Below are 25026 nucleotides of genomic sequence, written 5' to 3'. Positions count from 1 at the left end.
GCCAGCATGACTAAGCCGCTTCTGGCGAGCCAGAGCAGCGCACAGAAACACCGTTTACCTTCCCGCTGGAGCGGTACCTATTTATCTACTTGCACTTTGACGTGCTTTCAAACTGCTAGGTTGGCAGGAGCAGGGACTGAGCAACGGGAGCTCACCCCGTCACGGGGATTCGAACCGCCAACCTTCTGATCGGCAAGTCCTAGGCTCTGTGGTTTAACCCACAGCGCCACCCGCGTCCCTATAAGTATGTATAAAATGCATCTATTAGTGAACAGACCAGAAAGAATGCATTATATTAGGTGAAATTGCTTTGCAAAAATGTCTCTGTAAAGTAAGATTGCATATACAAATGTGTTTTTAGGACCCATCTTACATTTATGGTTGTAAGTCACAAGTTGTTTTAAATGCTTTTTAATATGGTTTTTATTTAATGTGCGACCTGCCCTGGGAGCTTACAGGGAAGGACAGGTAATAATAATAATTTTAAACAGCCAGTGCATTGGCATGAGGACATTTATTATTTAAAAAACCAAACAAACTCACAGACTGGTGTGGAAATGTGAAGAACTGTACTTGCGATCAGAAAAATGACGAATGCAGAGAAACAAAAACTGACAGATTTATTTATTTCTTACTCAGGAATCTGGACCCAAGATCATAGAGGGGAGGTGTTTCTGGGTTCACATGTGTGGGAGCTTCTAGAATCGGAGTGTGTTGCTTGTTTATGTAAGTTCTGGGGATGCCATATACTGGGATCAAAGCGAACAAAATCCGGAGCTAGATTGCTTTATTTGCAAATACAAGTACAAAAAAGCAGAGAGATCACCTTGCCGACAAAGATCCATGTAGTTAAAGCCATGGTTTTCCCAGTAGTGATGTATGGAAGTGAGAGCTGGACCATAAAGAAGGCTGATCACTGAAGAATTGATGCCTTTGAATTATGGTGCTGGAGGAGACTCTTGAGAGTCCCATGGACTGCAAGAAGATCAAATCGATCCATTCTGAAGGAAATCAGCCCTGAGTGCTCACTGGAAGGACAGATCCTGAAGCTGAGGCTCCAATACTTTGGCCACCTCATGAGAAGAGAAGACTCCCTGGAAAAGACCCTGATGTTGGGAAAGATGGAGGGCACAAGGAGAAGGGGACGACAGAGGACGAGATGGCGGGACAGTGTTCTCGAAGCTACCAGCATGAGTCTGACCAAACTGCGGGAGGCAGTGGAAGACAGGAGTGCCTGGCGTGCTCTGGTCCATGGGGTCACAAAGAGTCGGGCACGACTAAATGACTAAACAACTAAACAACACAAGTACAGTGGTACCTCGGGTTAAGTACGGTACTTAATTCGTTCCAGAGGTCCGTTCTTAACCTGAAACTGTTCTTAACCTGAAACACCACTTTAGCTAATGGGGCCTCCTGCTGCCACTGCGCCACAGGAGCACGATTTCTGTTCTCATCCTGAAGCAAAGTTCTTAACCTGAGGTACTATTTCTGGGTTAGCGGAATCTGTAACCTGAAGCATATGTAACCTGAGGTACCACTGTGCAAAATGTGAAAGCCATAGCTAAATTGTTTCCCCCGACTTTGAACTATAACTGAGCACATCCCGCCACCTAGTGGTGTCCTGGGTAAGTATTGCCATCACACACAAATAGGTTGGCCTGATGGTATTTGTTTTGTCCCCTTGGGACTTTTCTGCCCTGTAAGGTAGAGGATAAGGACCCTGTGGCCCTCCAGAAGCCACACCTCCCATCATTCCCGGCTATTGTTGATGCTGGCAGCAGCTGATGGGAGTTGGAATCCACTAATCTCTGGCGAACCACAGGATTCCCCATCCCTGGTATATAGGCTCATCCGGAATTGCCTTTGATAATCCAGTTTTCTTCCACTTTTTAGGTGATTAAAAAAAATTAAAATTCACCATGATGAAAGTTCTGGTAACCAAGCCTTGTGAGGGAACAGTTGATGAATTTGGGTATGTTTAGCCTGGAGAAGAGAAGACTAAGAGGTGATATGAATGCCATCGTCAAATATTTGAAGGGCCTTCACATGGAAGATTCTTGGGAGAAAAGCAATGACAAACCTAGACAGCATCTTAAAAAGCAGAGACATCACCTTGCCGACAAAGGCCCGTATAGTTAAAGCTATGGTTTTCCCAGTAGTGATGTATGGAAGTGAGAGCTGGACCATAAAGAAGGCTGGTCGACGAAGAATGGATGCTTTTGAATTATGGTGCTGGAGGAGACTCTTGAGAGTCCCATGGACTGCAAGAAGATCAAACGTATCCATTCTTAAGGGAATCAGCCCTGAGTGGTCACTGGAAGGACAGATCCAGAAGCTGAGGCTCCAATACTTTGGCCACCTCCTGAGAAGAGAAGACTCCCTGGAAAAGACCCTGATGTTGGGAAAGATGGAGGGCACAAGGAGAAGGGGAAGACAGAGGACGATATGGTTGGACAGTGTTCTCGAAGCTACCAACATGAGTTTGACCAAACTGTGGGAGGCAGTGGAAGACAGGAGTGCCTGGTGTGCTCTGGTCCATGGGGTCACAAAGAGTCGGACACGTCTAAACGACTAAACAACAACAACACACATGGTAGATGGAGCAAGCTTGTTTTCTCCTACTCAGGAGGGTAGGACGCGAACCAATGGCTTCAAGTTACAAGAAAGGAGATTCCGACCAAAGAACAGGAAGAATGTTCTGAGGGTAAGAACTGTTTGCCAGTGGGATGGACTCCCTCAGGAGGTGAACTCTCCTTCCTTGGAGGTTTTTAAGCAGAGCTTGGGCGGCCATCTGTCTGAGATTCCTGCATTGCAGGGGGTTGGACTAGATGACCGTCGGGGTCCCTTCCAACTCTACGATTCCCTGCCTTTGGCCCCACCAGCCCCTGGTGCACTTGCAATTTCTGGTTCCTTCAAATAGCTGGAGAAAGAGGGCTTTTGACACTTAAAGGTAAAGGTACCCCTGCCCGTACGGGCCAGTCTTGACAGACTCTAGGGTTGTGCGCTCATCTCACTCAAGAGGCTGGGGGCCAGCGCTGTCCGGAGACACTTCCGGGTCACATGGCCAGCGTGACATCGCTGCTCTGGCGAGCCAGAGCCGCACACGGAAACGCCGTTTACCTTCCCGCTAGTAAGCGGTCCCTATTTATCTACTTGCCCCTGGGGGTGCTTTCGAACTGCTAGGTTGGCAGGCGCTGGGACCGAGCAACAGGAGCGCACCCCGCCACGGGGATTCGAACCGCCGACCTTTCGATCGGCAAGCCCTAGGCACTGAGGCTTTAACCCACAGCGCCACCCGCATCCCTTTTTGACACTTAGGGGCTGTTTGAATTTGAATTCCCACTCCCCCACTGAGCATGCTCAGTGGCCACTGAATGTTGACCATCTACTGCAGGGGAGGGAAAAAGAATGGCTTGGCCGGGTTCCTGCACAGGGGAGCACCATGCGCTGCAACATTTTGTTGCAGGTCCAACTGATATCTATTAAGTAGGTACAGGGGTCAGCAAACCTTTCCAGCAGGGGGCCGGTCCACTCTCCCTCAGACCTTGTGGGGGGCCGGACTATATTTTTTTTGGGGGGGGGGATGAATGAATTCCTATGCCCCACAAATAACCCAGAGATGCATTTGAAATAAAAGCACACATTCTACTCATGTAAAAACACCAGGCAGGCCCCATAAATAACCCAGAGATGCATTTGAAATAAAAGGACACATTGTTCTCATGTGAAAACAAGCTGATTCCTGGACCGTCTGCGAGGTGGATTTAGAAGGTGATTGGGCCGGATCCGCCATCCACGCCTTAGTTTGCCTACCCAGAAGCAAAGATCCTTCCATGGATGTTACCAGCTAGGCCACCCCTGTTCTTTGCTGTTCCCCTTTGCAGCATGTCCCCCCCCCCCTTGTTCTCCCCTCTCCACCCCATCCTGGGCCATGGCCAGGTTGCTCTCCCATAATAGCACGTGACTCAGTCCAGAGGCAGAGGGCAAAAGCTACAAAGAGAAGCGGAGCGGAGCCTATCCAAAGCGGAGCCATTATCAGAGGATGCCGGCATGGAAGCCGCTGTTTGCACAACCCCTAACCTGTGCCCCCACTTGCGTTAGCGGGCAAATATTTGCCCGAGTCCGACCAAAGTTAGCATTTCTAAAGAGCCTTCAAAATACTAGAGAGCCTTCGGCGGCTGTTTTTAACTCCTCCTTGAACTTGGTTCAGCAGAGCAGAGAGACCGGCCACCCAGCCTTTATGCTTGCCATTCTCAGGAAAGCAACAAAATGAAGCCTCTCGCTTATTTCTTCGTTTTGCTGTTTGCTTTGGAAATACGGGGCTTTGATTTCATCACTGAAGAAAAAACAGAGGTAAGCGTCCATTTTCATCCTGGGCCGCAACATCCTAAATCTACGGAGGAAAACAAGGAACAGGTTGCCTTCATTTCTCCCTCTGCTCTTTCTTTCTTACGAACTTTACGGCACAAGCCTCTTACAGGTCTACACAGAAGTAAGCCCTGTTGAGTTCATTGGGGCTCATTCCCCAGCTAATAGGAACAGGACTCTGCTGACTTAATCAGGACAGTTGCTTTAAGTAAGATAGAACCAATTTAACCAGCTGGCAGTGCGGTTCTATACATATACCTGAGTTTGCTTTTTACCTCCTCCTCTCTCATTCCCTTTTCCTCTTGTCTCTTTGGTCAAGTCTCTTAAATTATGAGCATGAGGGCAAGGATTGCCTTCTCTGTGATAAGTCGTCCTGGGAGTCTCTTTTCCAGCAGAAGAGTGGGATGAAAAAGGCTTCTGCTAGTAATATCAACACTGAGTGGGTTGTTTTTTTTTTTTATTATTATTATTATTATTATTATTATTATTATTATTATTATATCTGACCCATTCTCAAAGGACCTCAAAACGGAATACAGGGTCTTCCTCTCAACAGCTCTATGAGATAGTCAAGGCCGAAAAGTTATGATTAGCCTGAGATCACCCTACAACAGTTCTCAAAGTGCTTGAAAAATCAATCCATCTTCCCAGGAAGCTCTGGGAATTATAGGTCTGTGAAGGAAATTGTTCTTGTTGTTTAGTCGCGTCCGACTCTTCGTGACCCCATGGACCAGAGCATGCCAGGCACTCCTGTCTTCCACTGCCTCCCGCAGTTTGGTCAAACTCATGCTGGTAGCTTCGAGAACACTGTCCAACCATCTCGTCCTCCGTCGTCCCCTTCTCCTTGTGCCCTCCATCTTTCCCAGCATCAGGGTCTTTTCCAGGGAGTCTTCTCTTCCCATGAGGTGGCCAAAGTATTGGAGCCTCAGCTTCACGATCTGTCCTTCCAGTGAGCACTCAGGGCTGATTTCCTTAAGAATGGATCAGTTTGATCTTCTTGCAGTCCATGGGACTCTCAAGAGTCTCCTCCAGCAGCATAATTCAAAAGCATCAATTCTTTGGCGATCAGCCTTCTTTATGGTCCAGCTCTCACTTCCAGACATCACTACAGGGAAAACCATGGCTTTAACTATACAGGCCTTTTTTGGCAAGGTGATGTCTCTGCATAGGAGTCTCCCATTAGTTCTCAGCACCCTGAATGAACTACAACTCCCAGGATTCCTTGCAGAAAGCCATGGCCGCTAAAGTGGTATAACAAGGCTTTAAATGGGGCCTCAATCAGATGGGGATTTGTGCTTCTGCATCTGTGTGTTCTTGGTGCGGGTATATTCTCTCGTTAACAGCCGACTAGTAAAGTTTCAGCACCATCGCAAAATTCGGACATATGCAAATTTTGGAGTTTTAGATGTGTTTCGGTTTGTGTATCATTTTGGAAAGATTTGATAGATTTAAATGTGCGCTGAACCAAATGTTTCCTCCATCCCGAATCCCAGGACAACACTCTCTGATTCTTAATAGTGTAGCTAGGCATAACGTTTCGCAGATCAGTACGCAACGGGAGTAACAAACGCACATCAATTGTACATCCTGCACAAAGCGAATTTCTGTTGTCTAGTCATCTTGGGTTGCTTGCTGCCTCAGTTAGCTTGACTGTCTTCATTCGCTTTCGGGTGGTAAGTTCACCATTGGTGTGTCTTGAACTGAACACACACCTTGCTCCCCTGATCTTGGCAATGGTTTTTTTCCCCTAGGATCTAGTTGATGTGAAGATTGATGGGTTCTCTGCGAGATCCGCTCTGCACCATGGCAGATACCAGGTACAAGTTGCTCACTAATTTACTTATTTTACAAAGCACAGAAGGGAAAGAAGTGTGATGATGAGGAGGAGAAAAACAGAATAGATACCTTGCAAAGCAAATAATTTACAGTGGTACCTCGCAAGACGAATGCCTCGCAAGACGAAAAACTCGCAAGACGAAAGAGGTTTTTGCTTTTTGAGTTGCTTCGCAAGACGAATTTCCCTATGGGCTTGCTTTGCAAGATGAAAACGTCTTGCGCCTTTTTCTTAAAACCGTCAATGCATTTCCTATGGGAAACCGTGCTTCGCAAGACGAAAAATTCACAAGGCCAAAAAACTTGCAGAACGAATTAATTTCGTCTTGCGAGGCACCACTGTATCTTAGAAGACATCTGAAGGCAGCCCTGTTTTAGGGAAGTTTTTAATGTTTGACGTTTTATTGTGCTTTTAATTTTCTGTTAGGAGCTGATTCCCAAAAGTGACCGGGGAAACTCAGCCAGATGGGGGGGGGTATAAATAATAAATTATTATAATATTATTATTACTTAAATCCTGTGAGGTGATCTGGAATGTTGCACTCCCTCCAGTGGTCCCCCCCCCAACAAACATTTTTTTACTTGGTTTTTAAACAAATGCAAATGCAAGAACCATTAAACACTTATCCAGCAGTACATCTAATGATGTTTGTTTTATCCATTGTCTCTAGATATACACATTCAGCATTCAAACATATTACTCAACGTAACCCCTCCACTGAGAATATTGAACGTTTTGGTATAAGAAAGCCTTCAGATATTGGTCATTAACATAGTTAAAGAAAGGGACCTGTGTTTCTTGAAAGGTGTCTCTATTTATTATGCTCAGACATTGCTATATCCCAGATATTATTTTCCCATATATACAGGGGTATTTCAGTGTGGTTCTTCCGTTGCTGAGCTAACTGTGCTGCGGTTAGTTAAAGGTAAAGGGACCCCTGACCATTAGGTCCAGTCGTGACTGACTCTGGGGTTGCGGTGCTCATCTCGCTTTATTGGCTGAGGGAGCCGCTTCCGGGTCATGTGGCCAGCATGACTAAGCCGCTTCTGGCGAACCAGAGCAGCGCACGGAAACACAGTTTACCTTCCCGCCAGAGTGGTACCTATTTATCTTCTTGCACTTTGATGTGCTTTCGAACTGCTAGGTTGGCAGGAGCAGGGACCGAACAACGGGAGCTCACCCGTCGCGGGGATTCGAACTGCCGACCTTCTGATCAGCAAGTCCTAGGCTCTGTGGTTTAACCCACTGCACCACCCGTGTCCCCTCTGCGGTCAGTTAGAAGCCAACTAGTTTGCTGTGGCGCAGGCTGGAGCCTAAGTCTATGTATGAAGACAGTTGGGCTAAGGCAGGATTCAGAGAAATGGGCTGGCCTGTAATTGCAGGTAGAATGGAGAATACTCTATTCCAAAAGTTTTCAACGTAAGGGCATTCCCACCAAACACAAATAAATTGATCAAGCTTGCCACCTCCAGTGCTGCAGGTTATCTGTTTCTCAATGCCAGATGCAAGTTGGATGGTAACAACAACAACAACAACAACAACAACAACAACAACAACAACAACAACAACAATTTATTTATACCCTGCCCATCTGGCTGGGCTTCCCCAGCCACTCTGGGGAATCAGCTCCCAACAGAAAATTAAAAGCACAATAAAACTTTGGAGGCATCTGACTGGCTATTGTGAGAACAGGACGCTGGACCTTGTGTGTCTTCTGAAGTTCTTTAGGTTCTTACATTTACACAAGCTTTGTGTGCCAGAGGGCTCTGAGTCAATTCCAGATATAAAAGGATCAGCTAGTTGATAGACCTTCCTCTGCCTGAGACTCTGAACTTCTGCAGATCAGTGTAGACAGTGCAGACCAGTGTATTACTGGTCTGGGTGGGCCCTGGTATAAGACAGCTGTGTATGTTACTATTCATTCAACCATTTTTAACCCAAGGTATTCATACAGGGCCCGATTTAGGTTTGATGAGGCCCTAAGCTGATGAAGGTAATGAGGCTGTCCTTTGTCAACAATGAATTCTCACTGTTTTTTGTGTCGAATATATGCTATATGGTAATTTATGGTCATACTAGGTATCTAAAGCCATTTGCACATAACAAAATATGCATTTTATCAAAGTAATTGTTGAACTGAAATACAATTAAGAAGAAGTATATTAGCAGTGAAATACAATTAAGAAGAAGTACCGGTATATTAATAGTGAAATAATTATTAAGCTCTAACTTAAAATGATTTTTTATCAATAACAAACTTAATAATGCAAACACATTGGCATTCGGCAATAACAAAAGTTTCTTTAGAAACACAATTTTCAAAGACTCATAATCTAGTCTCTAGAAACTTGCTATAATGCGAAATTATAATAGCAAACCAGTGATTTTTTAAGGAGCAGGCTAGCAGGCGGGACCCATTACTTACATCAGGCTTCCTCAACCTCAACCCTCCAGATGTTTTGAGACTACAGTTCCCATCATCCCTGACCACTGGTCCTGCTAGCTAGGGATCATGGGAGATGTAGGCCAAAAACGTCTGGAGGGCCGAGGCTGAGGAAGCCTGACTTACGTCATAGGAGCCTACACAACACAAAACACTGTTGCTGTTAGGTAGGTTTTATTTTACAGTGGTGCCCCGCAAGACGAATGCCTCGCAAGACGGAAAACCCGCAAGACGGAAGGGTTTTCCGTCTGCAGAGGCCCTTCGCAAGACGAATTTCCCTATGGGCTTGCTTCACAAGACGAAAATTGACGAAAATTTTCGGGGGGGGGGGGTTTCGCTCCAAAACCCCTTTTTCTGAATCGCTAAGCTGCTAAAAGCATTTTAGCAGCAAAACCGCTAATCCCCCAAGCCTTTAAAAGCCGTTTTTAGCCCTTAAAATGTCAATAGCACTAATAGCGCTACTCCGTCAATGGGCTTGCTTCGCAAGACGAATAAACCGCAAGACGAAAAGACTCGCGGAACGGATTCTTTTCGTCTTGCGAGGCACCACTGTATTTGTTTTTTATCTTATATTTTGGAAATGTACATCCAGGTTTTTTCCTTTAAATTTTTTGGGGGGCCCCAAGAGAGTGGGGCCCAAAGCTATAGCTTGTTTAGCTTATATGTAAATCTGGCACTGTATTTATACAAGTATGAAGTCTAAGTCTTGGTTCTCATTTCATTCAACTCCCCCTCCCCACCCTCCAGAGAAGCACATCCGGTGATGACGACTCCGGAGAATCGGTGAGCCTACCTATTGATTTTTCCTCTTTCTCTTCTATAATTTCCTGCCCCCACCCTCAACCCAGTTAACCATTAGCAGGAGATCAATCCCACTGTTTGTTCAGAGTCCCCCCCCCCCAACCCCTTGATCTAGGTACCAGGATATTAACCAGCTGGGGTTTGGAAACAGTTGCACAATATTGTCCGAGGAGGCTGGAATGCAGATTGACAAAGCGCCTCACCTCGCGGGGAGCACATCAAAAGCCACTTGTATTTTTCTTTCCAAAACATAATTACAGGATATTACAGTATTTTGTTATTAGCCTGCAATCAATATATTTTTATACGCCATTTTATTTTAATATGCAATCTGTTGTGTGACGTCACGTATGTTTGTAAGACCACTGATTTTATTTCTATCTTGCAAAACTGTAGGTTAACTTGTGGGCTGTTGTTTTTTACCATCTGATTTCACCCATAATTGTCACGTACGTTCTATATTTTCTGTAAACAGCTTAGAGGTTTAGATGATTGTGCCTGTTGAATAAATACGCACCTGGGGTGGCAGTGGCTCGATTTGGCTCTCGGCGCCTTCTCATGTGGCTAGTCCTCATTTCGGGACCCCTCTGACGGCAGATCCATCTCTACTTTCACAGACATTCTCATGATCACTCATTGCTGGGGCTGGTGAATATAGAGGCACGGTCAGCTCAGCTGATGATCTCTAGGCTGGACTGATTCAGGACAGGCTTCTCAAAACAAGTGCATCACTTGGCAAACCTTCCCCAAATCTCCCCACCCTAGAGATAATAAGCTGAGCTGACCATTCCCCAGGGCCGGATTTAGGTTAGATGAGGCCCTAAGCTACTGAAGGTAATGGGGCCCTTTATATGTCCAGCTGTCCTTTGTCAACAACAAATTGTCACTTTTTGTGTTGAATATATGCTATATGGTCATTTACAGACCCAAAAGGTAAAGGTAAAGGACCCCTGACCATTAGGTCCAGTCATGACCGACCCTGGGGTTGTGGCGCTCATCTCGCTTTATTGGCCGAGGGAGCCAGCGTACAGCTTCCGGGTCATGTGGCCAGTATGACTAAGCCGCTTCTGGCGAACCCGAACAGCACACGGAAATGCCGCTTACCTTCCTGCCGGAGCAGTACCTATTTATCTACTTGCACTTTGACGTGCTTTCGAACAGCTAGGTTGGCAGGAGCAGGGACTGAGCAACGGGAGCTCACCCCGTCGCGGGGATTCGAACCGCCAACCTTCCAATTGGCAAGCCCAAGAGGCTCAGTGGTTTAGACCACAGTGCCACCCACATCCCTTTATGGACCTAATAGGTATCTAAAGCCATTTGCACATAACAAAATACGCGCTCCGTTACTTCCGGGTCGCTGCGGAGCGCAACCCGAAAGCTCTCAGCCTGAAGCATATTTATCCCGAGGTATGACTGTACCACTGGAGTTGCACCTGTCCCTTCCCCGACTCCTGTCGAAATCTGTCGATTCCTCCAGGTGGCGGGCGATGACAACATAATCCTCCATAGCTACAAGGTCCAGTCCACCATCACATCTCGACTGGCCAACACGATGGTGCGGACCAAAGTGGAAAACCGAGCCAGGCACCCACAGAACCTGGTCTTCGATGTTCAGATCCCAAAAGGGGCTTTCATTCACAACTTTACCATGTAAGTAAGAGCTGGCCTGGTTCCACCAGCTGGTATATGTGCAGGTGACTGTCTGCAGCAGGAGGGGGGAGACTTGAGGGCACAATCTGTTATGTATTGAAGTTCTCACCCTGGCCACCAGGAGTATTGTGTATGTAGTTTTCACTCAGGTCCACGTCAGTTATTTTAGGGGGGAAACCCTGGGTTGTTGTTGCTACATTGTTGACAGCTGGCTGCCTATAAAAGCAGGCCGGCTGAGCTGTTTGCGGTTCAGTTCTGTCCAGCTTGCAAATAAAGAGCCGCTTTGGAAGAATCGCTGTGTCGTCTGCTATGTTGACTATTCAACACAGTCGTACCTCGGATGTCGAACAGAATCCATTCAGGAAGTCTCTTGGACTTCCAAAACATTCAACTTCCAAAGTGTGGCTTCTGATTGGCTGCAGGGAGCTCCTGCAGCCAATTGGAAGCCACGGAAGCCCCGTCGGACGTTCAGTTTCCAAAAAAATGTTCAAAAACCGGAACAAGTACTTCTGAATTTTGATTGTTTGGGAGTCGAGATGTTTGACTCTCAAGGTGTTTGGGAGCTGAGGTATGACATTATTATTAATAATAATAATAATAATACCCCGCCACTCTGGGTGGCTTCCAGCACCTATAAAAATAAAATGAAAACCTACTTTTAAAAAAAACTTGAACCAGGCATGAACTAGAGGTTCCTGCAGAAAAACAGACACCACTTTTTAATTTTATTAATTTATTTGTATGTGTGCTGCCCTTCATCCAAATATCTCAGGATAAAAAAATACAAAACAAAAAAACAATATACATAATAAAAACAAGAACAAAACAAACCCACACCTACCCCCCTCCCACAAGCACATTTATTGCAAAATAAAATTCTGATGGCACATTATTCCACATCCTGGGACCCGGTGGGGACCATCACCATTCTCCTTTCAGACCACAATCGTTCTTTAGAGGTATTTCTCGTGCTGCAGTGACAAAAGAATTCCCCTGCATTCCTCACACCTCCACTACCATTCCCCATCAACCAACGAGAAAAGAAATCACCCTTGAGAACTCTCAAATTATTGTCAGAGAAATTGTCATGGGATTTTTGTCATGCTTGGCTTATCATTCCAGGAGGCTGAGGGATGCATGGATGAAATTTTGTGTGTGTGGTGATATCATTTTGGGCTATATATCTTTTTTTAAATAACAACAACAACAACAACAACAACAACAACAACAACAACAACAACAACAACAACATCTTTATTGTCATTGCCCCCTTCGGGGACAACGAAATTACTTGACTGCTCCATAAAAACACTAATTAAACAATACAGTATTGTTTAATACTGTAAAAAAACTGTAGAAAATACTGTAGAAAAAAGAAAAAGTAGAAAGAACAAGAAAATTTCCCTCTCCTGCTTCCAAGTGCTTTGTGGCTGTTGATAAGATTCCTTGTTTGTGCCTGGCTTTCTGCCCCTCAGGAATGTCAACGGCATCACATTCACTAGTTCCGTGAAGGAGAAATCTGCAGCCAGAAGTCAATATGCCCAAGCGAGAGCAAAAGGCAAAGCTGCAGGAATATTGAGGTATGAACCTGACTTCATATATATATATATATATATATATATATATATATATATATATATATTGATGGACTAGGAGCTGGGAGACCAGGGTTCAAATCTACACTCTGCCATGAAGTTCACCAGGTGACCTTGGGCCAGTCAGTGTCTGTTGACCAACCCTACCTCACAGGGTTGTTGTTTTGAGGGTGAAATGGGGAGGAGGGACCTTGAGGTCCTTGGGAAAAAGGTGGGAATCAAATGAATAAAATTAAAAAGGATGAATTCTCTCCTTGAGGGCCTCAGCCTCCAAAACCCAAAGGCCCATTTTAAATGGATGGAGAGATTGGTAGAAAGGCTTAGCTCTCCCAGAAGTATTGGGAGAGCTCTGGGGGAGTGGGGAATCTGTTGCCGATCAATGCCTTATAGAACGTATTTCTGTGGAATGCCATAGTGAACCATCTGCAGAAATGGCTTTCGAATAAAAAGCGCTGGTCACATTAATGGGCAACAGGTGCCCCAGTGAAATTAGACATGGCAAGCTGAGCCTGCAACAAATAACTACCGGTTTATCCTCACCTTTGAACAGGTGTGCAGACTGCCTGCCAGCCAGGCATTCCCTATTCCAGGATACTCCATTCCATGCCCCCTTTCCATGGCTACAATGCTCAGTTTCGTTTTGGAGGGGGGGGTGTTACCCCTTAGGGCTTTTAAAAACATGTCTTGTAGTTCTGCAAACCTCCCGAGTTCACTGCCAGAGTGATATTTATGTCTGCAGCCTTCTTGTTCAAAGAACTACCACTATTATGAACTCTTTGAGAGATTTCTAGGGGCAACTGGCTGACCACCATTGGAAACAGAATTCTGGCCAATATTGGTCTGATCCACATAGGCAGTCCTTATATTTGAATGCCAGAAGGATGGTAAAGAACCAGCTCATTGATTCCCGGTTCATATAAGCTTATTTTTAATATGGCAGAAGCACAAGATTTCTATAATTCTATATGGTGTTTCCTGCTTGGCAGGGGGTTGGACTCGATGGCCTTGTGGTCTCTTCCAACTCTATAATTCTATGATTCTAAGATGTTGGCTTGTCAGGGGACTGGTGAACCAGTCCTCCAAAAGCCTCAGAGCAATCCTTGTGTCCTGGCTTCACCCACTTTTTAATGATTTTCTGGCACACGACGACTCATCATGTGGATCAGTGTCATCTTGAGTCCTCAGATGCTGTTGGACCACAACTTCCATCGCCCCCTTGACCATTGGTGAAATCAGTTGGGGATGATGGGAGTTGTGGTCCACCCAATCAGCTGGGGATGATGGGAGTTGTAGTCCACCCAATCAGCTGGGGGGGATGGGAGTTGTAGTCCACCCAATCAGCTGGGGGGGATGGGAGTTGTAGTCCAACCAATCAGCTGGGGATGATGGGAGTGGTCTACCCAATGAGCTGGCGATGATGGGAGTTGTAGTCCCCAAAACAGCTGGGGGTGATGTAGTCCCCAAATCAGCTGGGGGTGATGGGAGTTGTAGTCCCCAAATCAGCTGGGGGTGATGGGAGTTGTAGTCTACCCAATCAGCTGGGGGTGATGGGAGCTGTAGTCCACCCAATGAGCTGGGGATGATGGGAGTTGTGGTCCACCCAATCAGCTGAGGGTGATGGGAGTTGTAGTCCACCCAATCAGCTGAGGGTGATGGGAGTTGTAGTCCACTTCTGGGGAACTCTAAGAACGAACACTTATCTAGAGGATCTTGAGATGCCTGGAAGCTTTCCCAAGCCTGGTGCAACATATATGATTAGCAGAGGAGGTTAAATTGGTTATCAAATAAAATGGTTGTGTGGGAGATTTGTTTTCTGTTGAACTGAATGGAAAATATGTTAAAGTGCAAAGATTATTATGAGATGTTTGGGGTCCTCTACCTGCCCCTGTCTCAATTTACTGCTGGCATTTCTGTGGCGTGTTAAGGGCTAGGGTGTTTCTCCTCCCCTGTGTGTATTGATGTCTGAATTCAGGAGCAACACCCTGGATATGGAGAACTTCAAAGCTGAACTCAATGTGCCAGGAGGAACCAAAGTCCAGTTTGAAATCCATTACCAAGAGCCAATCCGGAGGAAGCTATCGACGTATGAGCATGTTATCCCCCTTCAGCCAGGCAGGCTGGCCAAACACTTGGAGGTAAAGCAAAAAGGGTTGAAATTGTGGGTTTGGAGCACCACTTTAAAGACTTAGTTAATTTAATTTGTGGTCATATTTCATCAGAAATCTCTCAACAAAAAGGAATCTGTGTAACACAACACGAATTCCATGTTCGAACCAAAGGAATGCTTGTGAGAGCCAGTGTGGTGTAGTGGTTAAGAGCAGTAGACTCATAATCTGGGGAACCGGGTTTGCGTCTCCGCTCCTCCACATGCAGCTGCTGGGTGACCTTCGGCTAGTCACACTTCTTTGAAGTCTCTCAGCCCCACTCACCTCACAGAGTGTTTGTTGTGGGGGAGGAAGGGAAAGGAGAATGTTAGCCGCTTTGAGACTCCTTTGGGTAGTGATAAAGCGGGATATCAAATCCAAACTCTTCTTCTTTTTCTTGTGCTGCTGCTACTACTGATTTTATGAAATAATTAAAAAAACACTAATTGCAATTCCACATTTTAAGTGCCGCAAATAAGCATCTCTGAGCAATGTACACAAAACAAAACACAAATATAAATCATGCCCAATTATCAGAATATATTAAGACGCATCAAAACACAGCGTAATTTTGAAGCCATCCTAAATCGGAGATTCTTCCTGGCATGCTTTGGAAAGATGCACCACATTTTTCTAGAGATGTTCCTGCTATTTCACTGTTTCTGTTTGTTACTTCTAAACTCCTCTGCACTGTGTGACCACAGGTGGATGTTCGCATCATCGAGCCTCAGGGCCTTCACTTTGTCCATGTCCCCAGTTCACTTGGAGACCAGTTTGAAGGTGTCCATACCATCTCCAAAGGAGAGAAAAAGGTAATGCTGACAGTCTCCATGTGGGGAGAAACAGAGCTGCTGTTGGGGCAGGATTCTGGGGGCCCCACACAACAGGAGAAGCAGGAGGAACCCACAAACGCAAATGGGTGGCTTTCCACATTTTGAAGGAAGTGCTGTCCCCATCTCCATAAGACCACAAAGTCCAGACTGGTGAACCTCAGAAATGTTAGAAACCTGGAAGGTTCAGGGGCAGATAAAAGAAAGTACTTTTTCATGTAGTGCATAGTTACACTATGGAACCCCCTCATGAGGCAGTTTTGGATGGTTTTAAATAATGTTTAGGCACATTCATGGAGTTTAAGGCGACCAGTGGCTACTAGTCATGGTTACTAGTCATGAGGGATGTGGATGGCGCTGTGGTCTAAACCACTGAGCCTCTTGGGCTTGCCAATCAGAAGGTCGGTGGTTCAATTCCCCGCAACGAGGTGAAATCCTGTTTCTCTGTCCCAGCTCCTGCCAACCTAGCAGTTCGAGAGCACGCCAGTGCAAGTAGATAAATAGGTACCACTGCAGCAAGAAAGTAAAGGGTGTTTCTGTGTGCTTTGGTTTCCATCATGGTGTTCCATTGCGCCAGAAGCAGTTTAGTCTTGAGTTTGCCTATGCCTGTTCTATATCTTCCACAGTTTTGCAGTGGGAGGAAAATTTGTTTTGATGTTAAAGGGCCTAATCCAGACTGAGATTGCAGTTGGAGGGGGAGGAATAAAGCCCCTGTAACTGAAATCCCAATCTGGGATTTATTTAAACCCATGCATGCATAAAATTGCTTGTTTATCCGAACGGCACTGCATGAAACCATCCAGAGAATATAACCAAGGGGCACAGTAAAAACATTTAGGATAGACAGATAGTTTTGTTTTGTTTTTTAATTCTGCGTCATCTGCAAATGCAGGACTGAAAGGGGGAAAGGAGAGCTTTTAAAACTGTCCCTGCTCCTGCCAACCTAGCAGTTTGAAAGCACCTCAAAGTGCAAGTAGATCAATAGGTACTGCTCCGGCGGGAAGGTAAACGGCGTTTCCGTGCGCTGCTCTGGTTCGCCAGAAGCGGCTTAGTCATGCTGTATGCTGGTTCCCTCGACCAATAAAGCGAGATGAGAGCCGCAACCCCAGAGTCGGTCACGACTGGACCTAATGGCCAGGGGTCCCTTTACCCTTTACCTTTATGCAAATACAATCCGTTGCATGAAAATGCCTCACTTGTGCCATTGTGATTTTCCTTCAAGGCTCATGTATCCTTCAAACCAACAGTGGCTCAGCAACGAAAGTGTCCCACCTGTTCTTCTACAGCAGTCGATGGCCATTTTGTGGTCACTTACGATGTCAACAGAGACAGCAAAGGTGGTGAACTGGAGGTACATTAGCTCTGCAGATGGGGAGCGCTTTAAGGAGCATGCTTAGAAATGCGGGCTAGATAGTCGTCTGTCAATTGGACTCTCTGGCACCAAAGCAAACGGCTTGGGGAGACACAGGCTAAAATATTCCATAGGAATGAGCAAGACATAACTGCTTATTATTTTGATTTCATGACCTGCAAGGGTTGCCAGAAGTCGTGACCATTTCAGAACTTCCAAAAATAAAATACCATATTTTTCGCACCTAGTTTTTGGAGGAAGAAAACAAGAAAAAAAATATTCTGAATCCCTGAAGCCAGAACAGCAAGAGGGATCGCTGCGCAGTGAAAGCAGCAGTCCCTCTTGCTGTTCTGGCTTCTGGGATAGCTGCGCAGCCTGCATTCGCTCCATAAGACACACACACATTTCCCCTTACTTTTTAGGAGGGAAAAGTGAGTCTTATAGAGCAAAAAATACGGTACCTTCTATATTCCTTTTCTAGGAAACAGCTGAGTCCCTTCTTTTTATTTTGCAGATCTTCAACGGGTATTTTATCCACTACTTTGCTCCTGAAAACCTGGATCCTCTTCCGAAAAACATCCTCTTTGTGATCGATGTCAGCGGTTCGATGTGGGGATTGAAAATGAGGCAGGTATGTGGCTGAAGCAACAAGACATCCATTGTGGGAAGGTGTCATCCTTTGGATAGGAGATGGTTTCATTGTTGCTGCTTTTTAAGAAATCAGAGGCAGGGGAACTTTTTTCCAGCCTGAGGGTGGCATTCGTTTCTGATCTAGCCAGAGGCAAAATTTTGCAGCGCTTCATGAAAAAGACCAATGGAATCAGTTTGACCTGGTGAAAGGTAACGTGTGTTTGGAGGGGAATAAAACACCGCATGTCCAGATTATTTAAAGAAATATTATTACAGTGGTACCTCGGGTTAAGAACTTACGGTAATTCGTTCTGGAGGTCCGTCCTTAACCTGAAACTGTTCTTAACCTGAGGTACCACTTTAGCCTCCCGCTGCCACAGCACCACCGCCATGCGATTTCTGTTCTCATCCTGAAGCAAAGTTCTTAACCCGAGGTAATATTTCTGGGTTAGTGGAGTCTGTAACCTGAAGCGTCTGTAACCTGAAGCATCTGTAACCCGAGGTACCACTGTATATGATGAACACACAAGCAGGATTTGAAGTATGAACAACAGAAGGGATTGAAGATTCCAGGAGTTTTGTTGAGGTTTAAGAGATAGAAGACAGAGTACAGCAGAGGGAGAGGAACAGAAACACCTTGGAAAGGGGGGTTGGGAAGTCGGGGGGGGGGAGTTTTTTATTATCATGTATTGAAATGTATGTGTGAAAATTGGGAAAACTTAATAAGAAACTTCGGGGGGGTCTTTTAACAACGCAATAGCTTGATACAGGAATTAAGATAAGGAGCTGTTAACGGTTCGGGGTTGCTTATTTTTTCATGCCTCTAAGAGGTTTTTAATGGAAAGGGAAAGTGCGCATTGGGGTTTATGAGATTCCATAGGAGTTAACACTGGGGGACTAGGTGCCATCTCTGCATGCCTGTATCCCTGAAATATAAACAGATGCCAGAGGGTTTGCGGCATGTGAGGTGTCCGTGCATCAACCACAGTAAGCTCTGACCCATTAAAACTAAAATTTATCCCCTAATAATGAAAAATGTAGTCCATAATCTTAAACACCCTTACAAGGGAGAAATCTCCACTGAAGACAGTGGGTTTTGCATCTGAGAAAATAGGCAAGGGATTGCATTTGAGGTCATCATCGCCGCAATTGTTGATGGCCAGATAGCTCACGAGATGAAGAAAATTGCACAATTCGCTAAGTTGCAAAATAGAACAAAATTTAGTATCTGCCAGTCGTTTTAGGCAATGCAGTGCTACAATTGTGAAATGGATTAATATTCTACGGTTTTACGTTATAGTGGACGCTCGGGTTGCGAACGTGATCTGTGCCGTAGGCACGTTCGCAACCCGTAACGCCCGCAACCTGCAGCGCCGCGTCTGTGCATGCGCGGGTTGCGCTTCGGCACTTCTGTGCATGCGCAAAGCACAATTTATCACTTCTGTGCATGTGCGAGCACCAAAACCCAGAAGTAACCCGTTCTGGTACTTCCGGGTTTCGGCACATCCATAACCCAAAAACACGCAACCTGAAGCGTCTGTAACCCGAGGTATGACTGTATATGAATGGAGAGCGGCAACCATAGTCATCACTGCAACGGTTCATTTTACAGACGGTTGAAGCCATGAGAACCATTCTAGGGGAACTCCGCTCTGCGGACCAGTTTTCAGTCGTCGACTTCAACCACAACGTCCGGTGCTGGAGAGACCAATTGGTGCAAGCCTCCAGATCAGAGACAGAAGCCGCAAAGAAGTACATTGAGGGGATCCATCCCAATGGAGGTGAGCATGGTACCAAAGTAGGTTTATGGATTGCGTCATAGAAGCAATTAGAGTCAGAGGGAATCTTGCAGATCATCGTGCACAAGCCCTTGCTCAGCACAGGAAGCTTCAAACCACAGCATTGATGGTAGGGGGTCATCTATCGTCTGTTTAATGCCTCTGGTGAAAAAACCTATCACCTCCCAAGGCAAGCTCTTACTACTACTAATAATAATAATAATAATAATTTATTTGTACCCAGCCACTCTGGGCGGCTCCCCAAAAAAATATTAAAATACTGCAATACATCAAACATTAAAAGCTTCCCCAAACAGGGCTGCCTTCAGATGTCTTCTAAAAGTCTGGTAGTTGTCGTTCTCTTTGACATCTGGTGGGAGGGCATTCCACAGGGAGGGCACCACTACCGAGAAGGCCCTCTGCCTGGTTCCCTGTAACTTGGCTTCTCACAGTGAGGGAACCGCCAGAAGGTCCTCGGTGCTGGACCTCAGTGTCCAGGTAGAACGATGGGGGTGGAGATGCTCCTTCATGTTCAGCTGAAATCTGTTTCCATTAAATTTGCATTACTTAGATCCCTGGATCAACCGTGAACTAGTCCAATCCATCTTCTCCATGACATCCTTTTCCGTTTTTGAAGACATCTCACTTTAATCTTATATTCCCAGACTAAACACGCCCTGCTCTCGAAATCTCCAGTGCCAGATGGAATAACAGCAAAATATTAACAAAAAACTGAGTGAGCAGCTGGTGAACCCTTTGAAAGACACAATGAATGAGATTTTAAAAACAGGAGAAGTTCCGGAAACATGGAAAGAGGCCTATATAACTTTGATACCAAAGCAAGATTTGGATGTGACGTTAGTAAAAAATTATAGGCAGATTTATAGGCAGATCTCATTATTAAATAATGATTATAAATTATTTGCATTTGTATTGGCAAATAGAATGATTTTTCTAAAAAAGAATTCATTCATCATGACCAGGCTGGATTCCTTCCAGGCAGACAAATTAATATCAGAAATGTATTGAATATTAATTATAGAGTACCTGGAAGTGAGAAATGAGAAAAAAGCAGCATTAATGTTCATAGATGCAGAAAAAGCATTTGATAACGTTTCTTGGAGCTTCATGAAGAGGGTGATGGAGGAGATGGGATTTGGAGTAAATTTTAATAGGGGAATGCCCACCATTTGTAGACGCCTCACCATCTTGGGTAACCCCCTTTTGCAGGGCATGCTCTCGTTCAGCCTTCCCCAACCTGGTGCCCCCCCCAGCTGTTTTGGACTACAGTTCTCCTTATTCCTGACCATTGGCCATGCGGACTGGGGCTGGTGGGAGTTGGAGTCCAACCACACTGGGCAGGGGCATCATGTTGGGGAAGGCAGCCCTACTTCACCAATATATATGAGAGAAAAATAAGCAACAGAGTCTCATGCATGCGGTTGGAGGCAGCAAGGCTTCTGAACAGCAGTTGCTGGAAACCAGAGGAGGAGGAGAGTGTTATTGTGCTTGAATCCTGCTTGCAGGTTTCCCACAGTCATTTGGTCAGCCACTGTGAGAATGGGATGTTAGTTTCTGTTTGCCACTGTGCAGCTGCTTGGAGTCACAGGACTCTGTTTACATTCCAGAGACCTTCCAGGCTGTTGGAAGTCTCACGGGAGACGGGATGTGACGTTAGTGGTTTCCTGTTCCTTTGTTGTTCAGTTGCTCTCTGCTTTCATAGAATCATAGAGTTGGAAGAGACCACAAGGGCCATCGAGTCCAACCCCCTGCCAAGCAGGAAACACCATCAGAGCACTCCTGACATATGGTTGTCAAGCCTCTGCTTAAAGACCTCCAAAGAAGGAGACTCCACCACACTCCTTGGCAGCAAATTCCACTGTCGAACAGCTCTTACTGTCAGGAAGTTCTTCCTAATGTTTAGGTGGAATCTTCTTTCTTGTAGTTTGGATCCATTGCTCCGTGTCCGCTTCTCTGGAGGAGCAGAAAACAACCTTTCTCCCTCCTCTATGTGACATCCTTTTATATATTTGAACATGGCTATCATATCACCCCTTAACCTCCTCTTCTCCAGGCTAAACATGCCCAGCTCCCTTAGCCGTTCCTCATAAGGCATCGTTTCCAGGCCTTTGACCATTTTGGTTGCCCTCCTCTGGACACGTTCCAGTTTGTCAGTGTCCTTCTTGAACTGTGGTGCCCAGAACTGGACACAGTACTCCAGGTGAGGTCTGACCAGAGCAGAATACAGTGGCACTATTACTCTCTGCTTTCACAGAGAGAGGATGTCTTTTCTGTCTGCGTAGCTTAGAAATAAAACTCTTTGCAACATAGCCATAAATCTCACCACTTGCACATGCTGCTGGAAACTCTGCTTAATGGGAGCCTCATCAAAGGCTCAGGTTGTTAATTATTCATCGGAGGCAATTCTGAAGGCTTGGCCGGAGGAAAATGAGGCTTTACCAGCTTGGCCGAGTGGAGATGCCGACATGGGATACTAGACTTCATGGGTCCTGGGTCTAATCCAGCAGCCTCTTCTTGTGTTCTCATGATCTTGGGGTCCACCTGCACTACAAGGAAGCTCCATAACAGGCATCCCCAACCTTCGGCTCTCCAGATGTTTTGGACTACAATTCCTATCATCCCTGACCACTGGTCCTGTTAGCTAGGCATGATGGGAGTTGTAGTCCCAAAACATCTAGAGGGCCACGGGTTGGGGATGCCTGCTCTATAATCATTTAAATACAAATTGAATTGTAATAGTTTCGACCAAAGAATCCTAGGATTTGTAGTTTGTTGAGAATGCTAAGCATTAGCTCTACTCTTGGGATTATCTGGGAGTGAATGATCGTAGAATCATGGAATGGAAGAGTTGGGAGGGACCATGAGGGCCATCTAGTCCAACCTTCTGCAACGCAGGAATCTTTTGCCCACCGTGGGGCTCAAACCCACAACCCTGAGATTAAGAGCCTCATGCTCTACTGACTGAGCTATCTGCAGTGATGATCTATTAAATCTGATTATGTATGCAGTATACTTGTAAAGCACATTTGAAGCGTGTTTCCCCCCTGAAATAATTTTGGGTGCTGTAGTTCATTAAAGGTCACTGGTAATTGTAACTCGAGGAGGAGGAGTAATAATAAATAAATAAATAAATAAATAAATAAATAATTTATTATATATACCCCGCCCATCTGGCTGGCTTTCAGCCACTCTGGGCAGCTTCCAACAAAACACTAAAATACAATAACCTATTAAACATTAAAAGCTTCCCTAAACAGGGCTGCCTTCAGATGTCTTCTAAAAGTCTGGTACTTATTTTTCTCTTTGACATCTGGTGGGAGGGCATTCCACAGGGCGGGCGCCACTACCGAGAAGGCCCTCTGCCTGGTTCCCTGTAACTTGGCTTCTCGTAGTGAGGGAACTGCCAGAAGGCCCTTGGTGCTGGACCTCCATGTCCGGGCAGACCGATGGAGGTGGAGATGCTCCTTCAGGTATACAGGACCGAGGCCATTTAGGACTTTGAAGGTCAGCACCAACACTTTGAATTATGCTCGGAAACGTACTGGGAGCCAGTGTAGGTCTTTCAAGACCAGTGTTATGTGGTCTCGGCGGCCGCTCCCAGTCACCAGTCTAGCTGGCCCCAGCTCCCAGCCCCACTAGACGGTCCAGAAGGATGTTATGGTCGATTGTATCAAAAGCCGCTGAGAGATCCAGCAGAACTAGGAAACAGCTCTCACCTTTGTCTCTAGCCAACTATTGTACTCAGAATTCAGTGCTCCAAAATTAAGGGTCCAAAAGCCCCACTAAATGCTATGCCTGCAATACTACGCTCGCTTACATGGAAGTAAGCCCAGTTGAACTCAACTCATTGGGTATGCGTTGAGCTTGGCTTTACTTTTGAGTAGACATCTATAGGACTGCTTTGTAACTCTCCCATTGATTGGGGGAAATAGGGATGTCCTTAAATTCAATAGGATTTAAATGTGCCTACTTCCCTCTGTATCTGTCTGTTTATTGCCTCTTTCTCATTTTTTGAAACAGGAACAAACATCAACGATGCCCTTCTCCGGGCCATCTTTATTTTAAATGAAGCTACAAGTCTAGGATTGTTGGATCCAAACTCTGTATCCATGATCGTGCTGGTGTCAGATGGAGATCCTACCGTTGGTAAGAATCCTGCGGCTACAATGTGGTCCTGTTGTTGTTGTTTAGTCGTTTAGTCGTGTCCGACTCTTCGTGACCCCATGGACCAGAGCACGCCAGGCACTCCTGTCTTCCACTGCCTCCCGCAGTTTGGCCAAACTCATGCTGGTAGCTTCGAGAACACTATCCAACCATCTCTTCCTCTGTCGTCCCCTTCTCCTTGTGGTCCTAAACATGTCTAACTAGCCTGTGACACCACTGAGTTCAGTGAAACCTATTGTATGCATGCATGCATGAGCACGCACACAATATCCTTCCCATTGCCCATTCATGATTATTTGTGCTCATGATGCTATTGGGGTGGTCAAGGGTTTGGGGGCGGGGGGGGGAGACTGTCTCACTTTTATAGTGCTATATCCCCTCTGAAGAGCAATAATGTGGTAGCATTGGGGAGAGCATCACAGCGCAAAGGAGGTTTTTGGGTTGGGTGGCCAATCCACCATGGATTCTTTAGCTGTGATTGCAGGGGATCGGAATAGATCAGGGGTAGGCAAGGTTTACCTCACCCGGGCTGGTTCCCTCCAGCGGAGATCACTCCGTGGCCGGACTGTGAGCGCCTGTGATTTCCAGTGTCTGCATCTTCATCTGCGCAGACGCAATTTCCAGTGTCTGCATCTGCACAGACACGTTTAGCGCAGCATGTGGGGACTCACCGAGTGGGTGGCTCGGTTTGGGGGCGGCTCGTGGACCAGTTAAACAACGCCCCTGTGGGCCGCTTGTAGCCCTTGGGCCTTAGGTTGCCTACCCCTGGAATAGATTATCAATCAATCGATCAATCAATCAGTAGCTGAACTGGGTTCCACACAGTCATAAAAACGAAACAAAAAAGAGCCACAAAGACGCAAAATAAATAGCTAAAACAGACAGCATAACACTCAAAACAGAAGTGCGGCACTCAAATCGGAAGCGCAACACTCAAAACGGAGCACATTCAGCTTCCGAAAAAAGTTCACGAACCAGAACACTTACTTCTGGGTTTGCAGTGTGTGGGTTCCAAGTTGTTTGAGTACCAAGGCGTTTGAGAACCAAGGTACCACTGTACCAAGAAACAGCATCTTGATTTATTCTTTTCCTTCATTTTGGGACTCACATGCAACACTTTAATGGAACAATCCTGGGTGAATGTGACCATTTCCTTCCTTTCCCTTCCCCATCAGGAGAACTTAAACTGCCTACAATTCAGAAGAACGTGAAGAAGAACATTCGGGACGATATCTCTTTGTTCTGCCTTGGTATCGGATTCGACGTGGATTATGATTTTCTGAAAAGGCTGGCTCATGAAAACAATGGCGTTGCCCAGAGGGTTTTTGGGAACCAGGAGACCTCATCTCAAATGAAGGTGAATTTCCACCCTCTCTCCCCATTATACAAAATTTCATGGAACACAAAGGAGGGTGAG

At 45.8% G+C, this 25026-nt stretch overlaps 1 protein-coding gene across 2 annotated transcripts in view; it reads left to right on the top strand.

Annotated features, from left to right (window-relative positions):
* The first annotated feature begins 3958 nt into the window (after window positions 1–3958).
* ITIH2 (inter-alpha-trypsin inhibitor heavy chain 2) overlaps window positions 3959–25026 on the top strand; it is a 41944-nt gene continuing 20876 nt past the window's right edge. The window contains exons 1-12 of one of the 2 annotated variants that reach the window (XM_083401899.1): window positions 3959–4353; window positions 6120–6185; window positions 9393–9428; window positions 10924–11096; window positions 12572–12676; window positions 14664–14826; window positions 15540–15647; window positions 16888–17016; window positions 17531–17647; window positions 19259–19427; window positions 23466–23591; window positions 24785–24966. In XM_083401899.1, the coding sequence (XP_083258025.1) occupies window positions 4270–4353; window positions 6120–6185; window positions 9393–9428; window positions 10924–11096; window positions 12572–12676; window positions 14664–14826; window positions 15540–15647; window positions 16888–17016; window positions 17531–17647; window positions 19259–19427; window positions 23466–23591; window positions 24785–24966 (1458 nt within the window). In that variant the 5' untranslated portion in view covers window positions 3959–4269. The remainder of the gene's footprint in view (window positions 4354–6119; window positions 6186–9392; window positions 9429–10923; window positions 11097–12571; window positions 12677–14663; window positions 14827–15539; window positions 15648–16887; window positions 17017–17530; window positions 17648–19258; window positions 19428–23465; window positions 23592–24784; window positions 24967–25026) is intronic. The other variant, XM_083401898.1, reaches the window with a different exon arrangement.

Source organism: Podarcis tiliguerta (genome assembly GCF_965153285.1).
Source record: "Podarcis tiliguerta genome assembly, chromosome: 10".
NCBI classification, from domain to species: domain Eukaryota; kingdom Metazoa; phylum Chordata; class Lepidosauria; order Squamata; family Lacertidae; genus Podarcis; species Podarcis tiliguerta.
The sequence above is the reverse complement of the archived record's forward strand: the minus strand, read 5'-3'. Positions and strand labels throughout refer to the sequence as shown.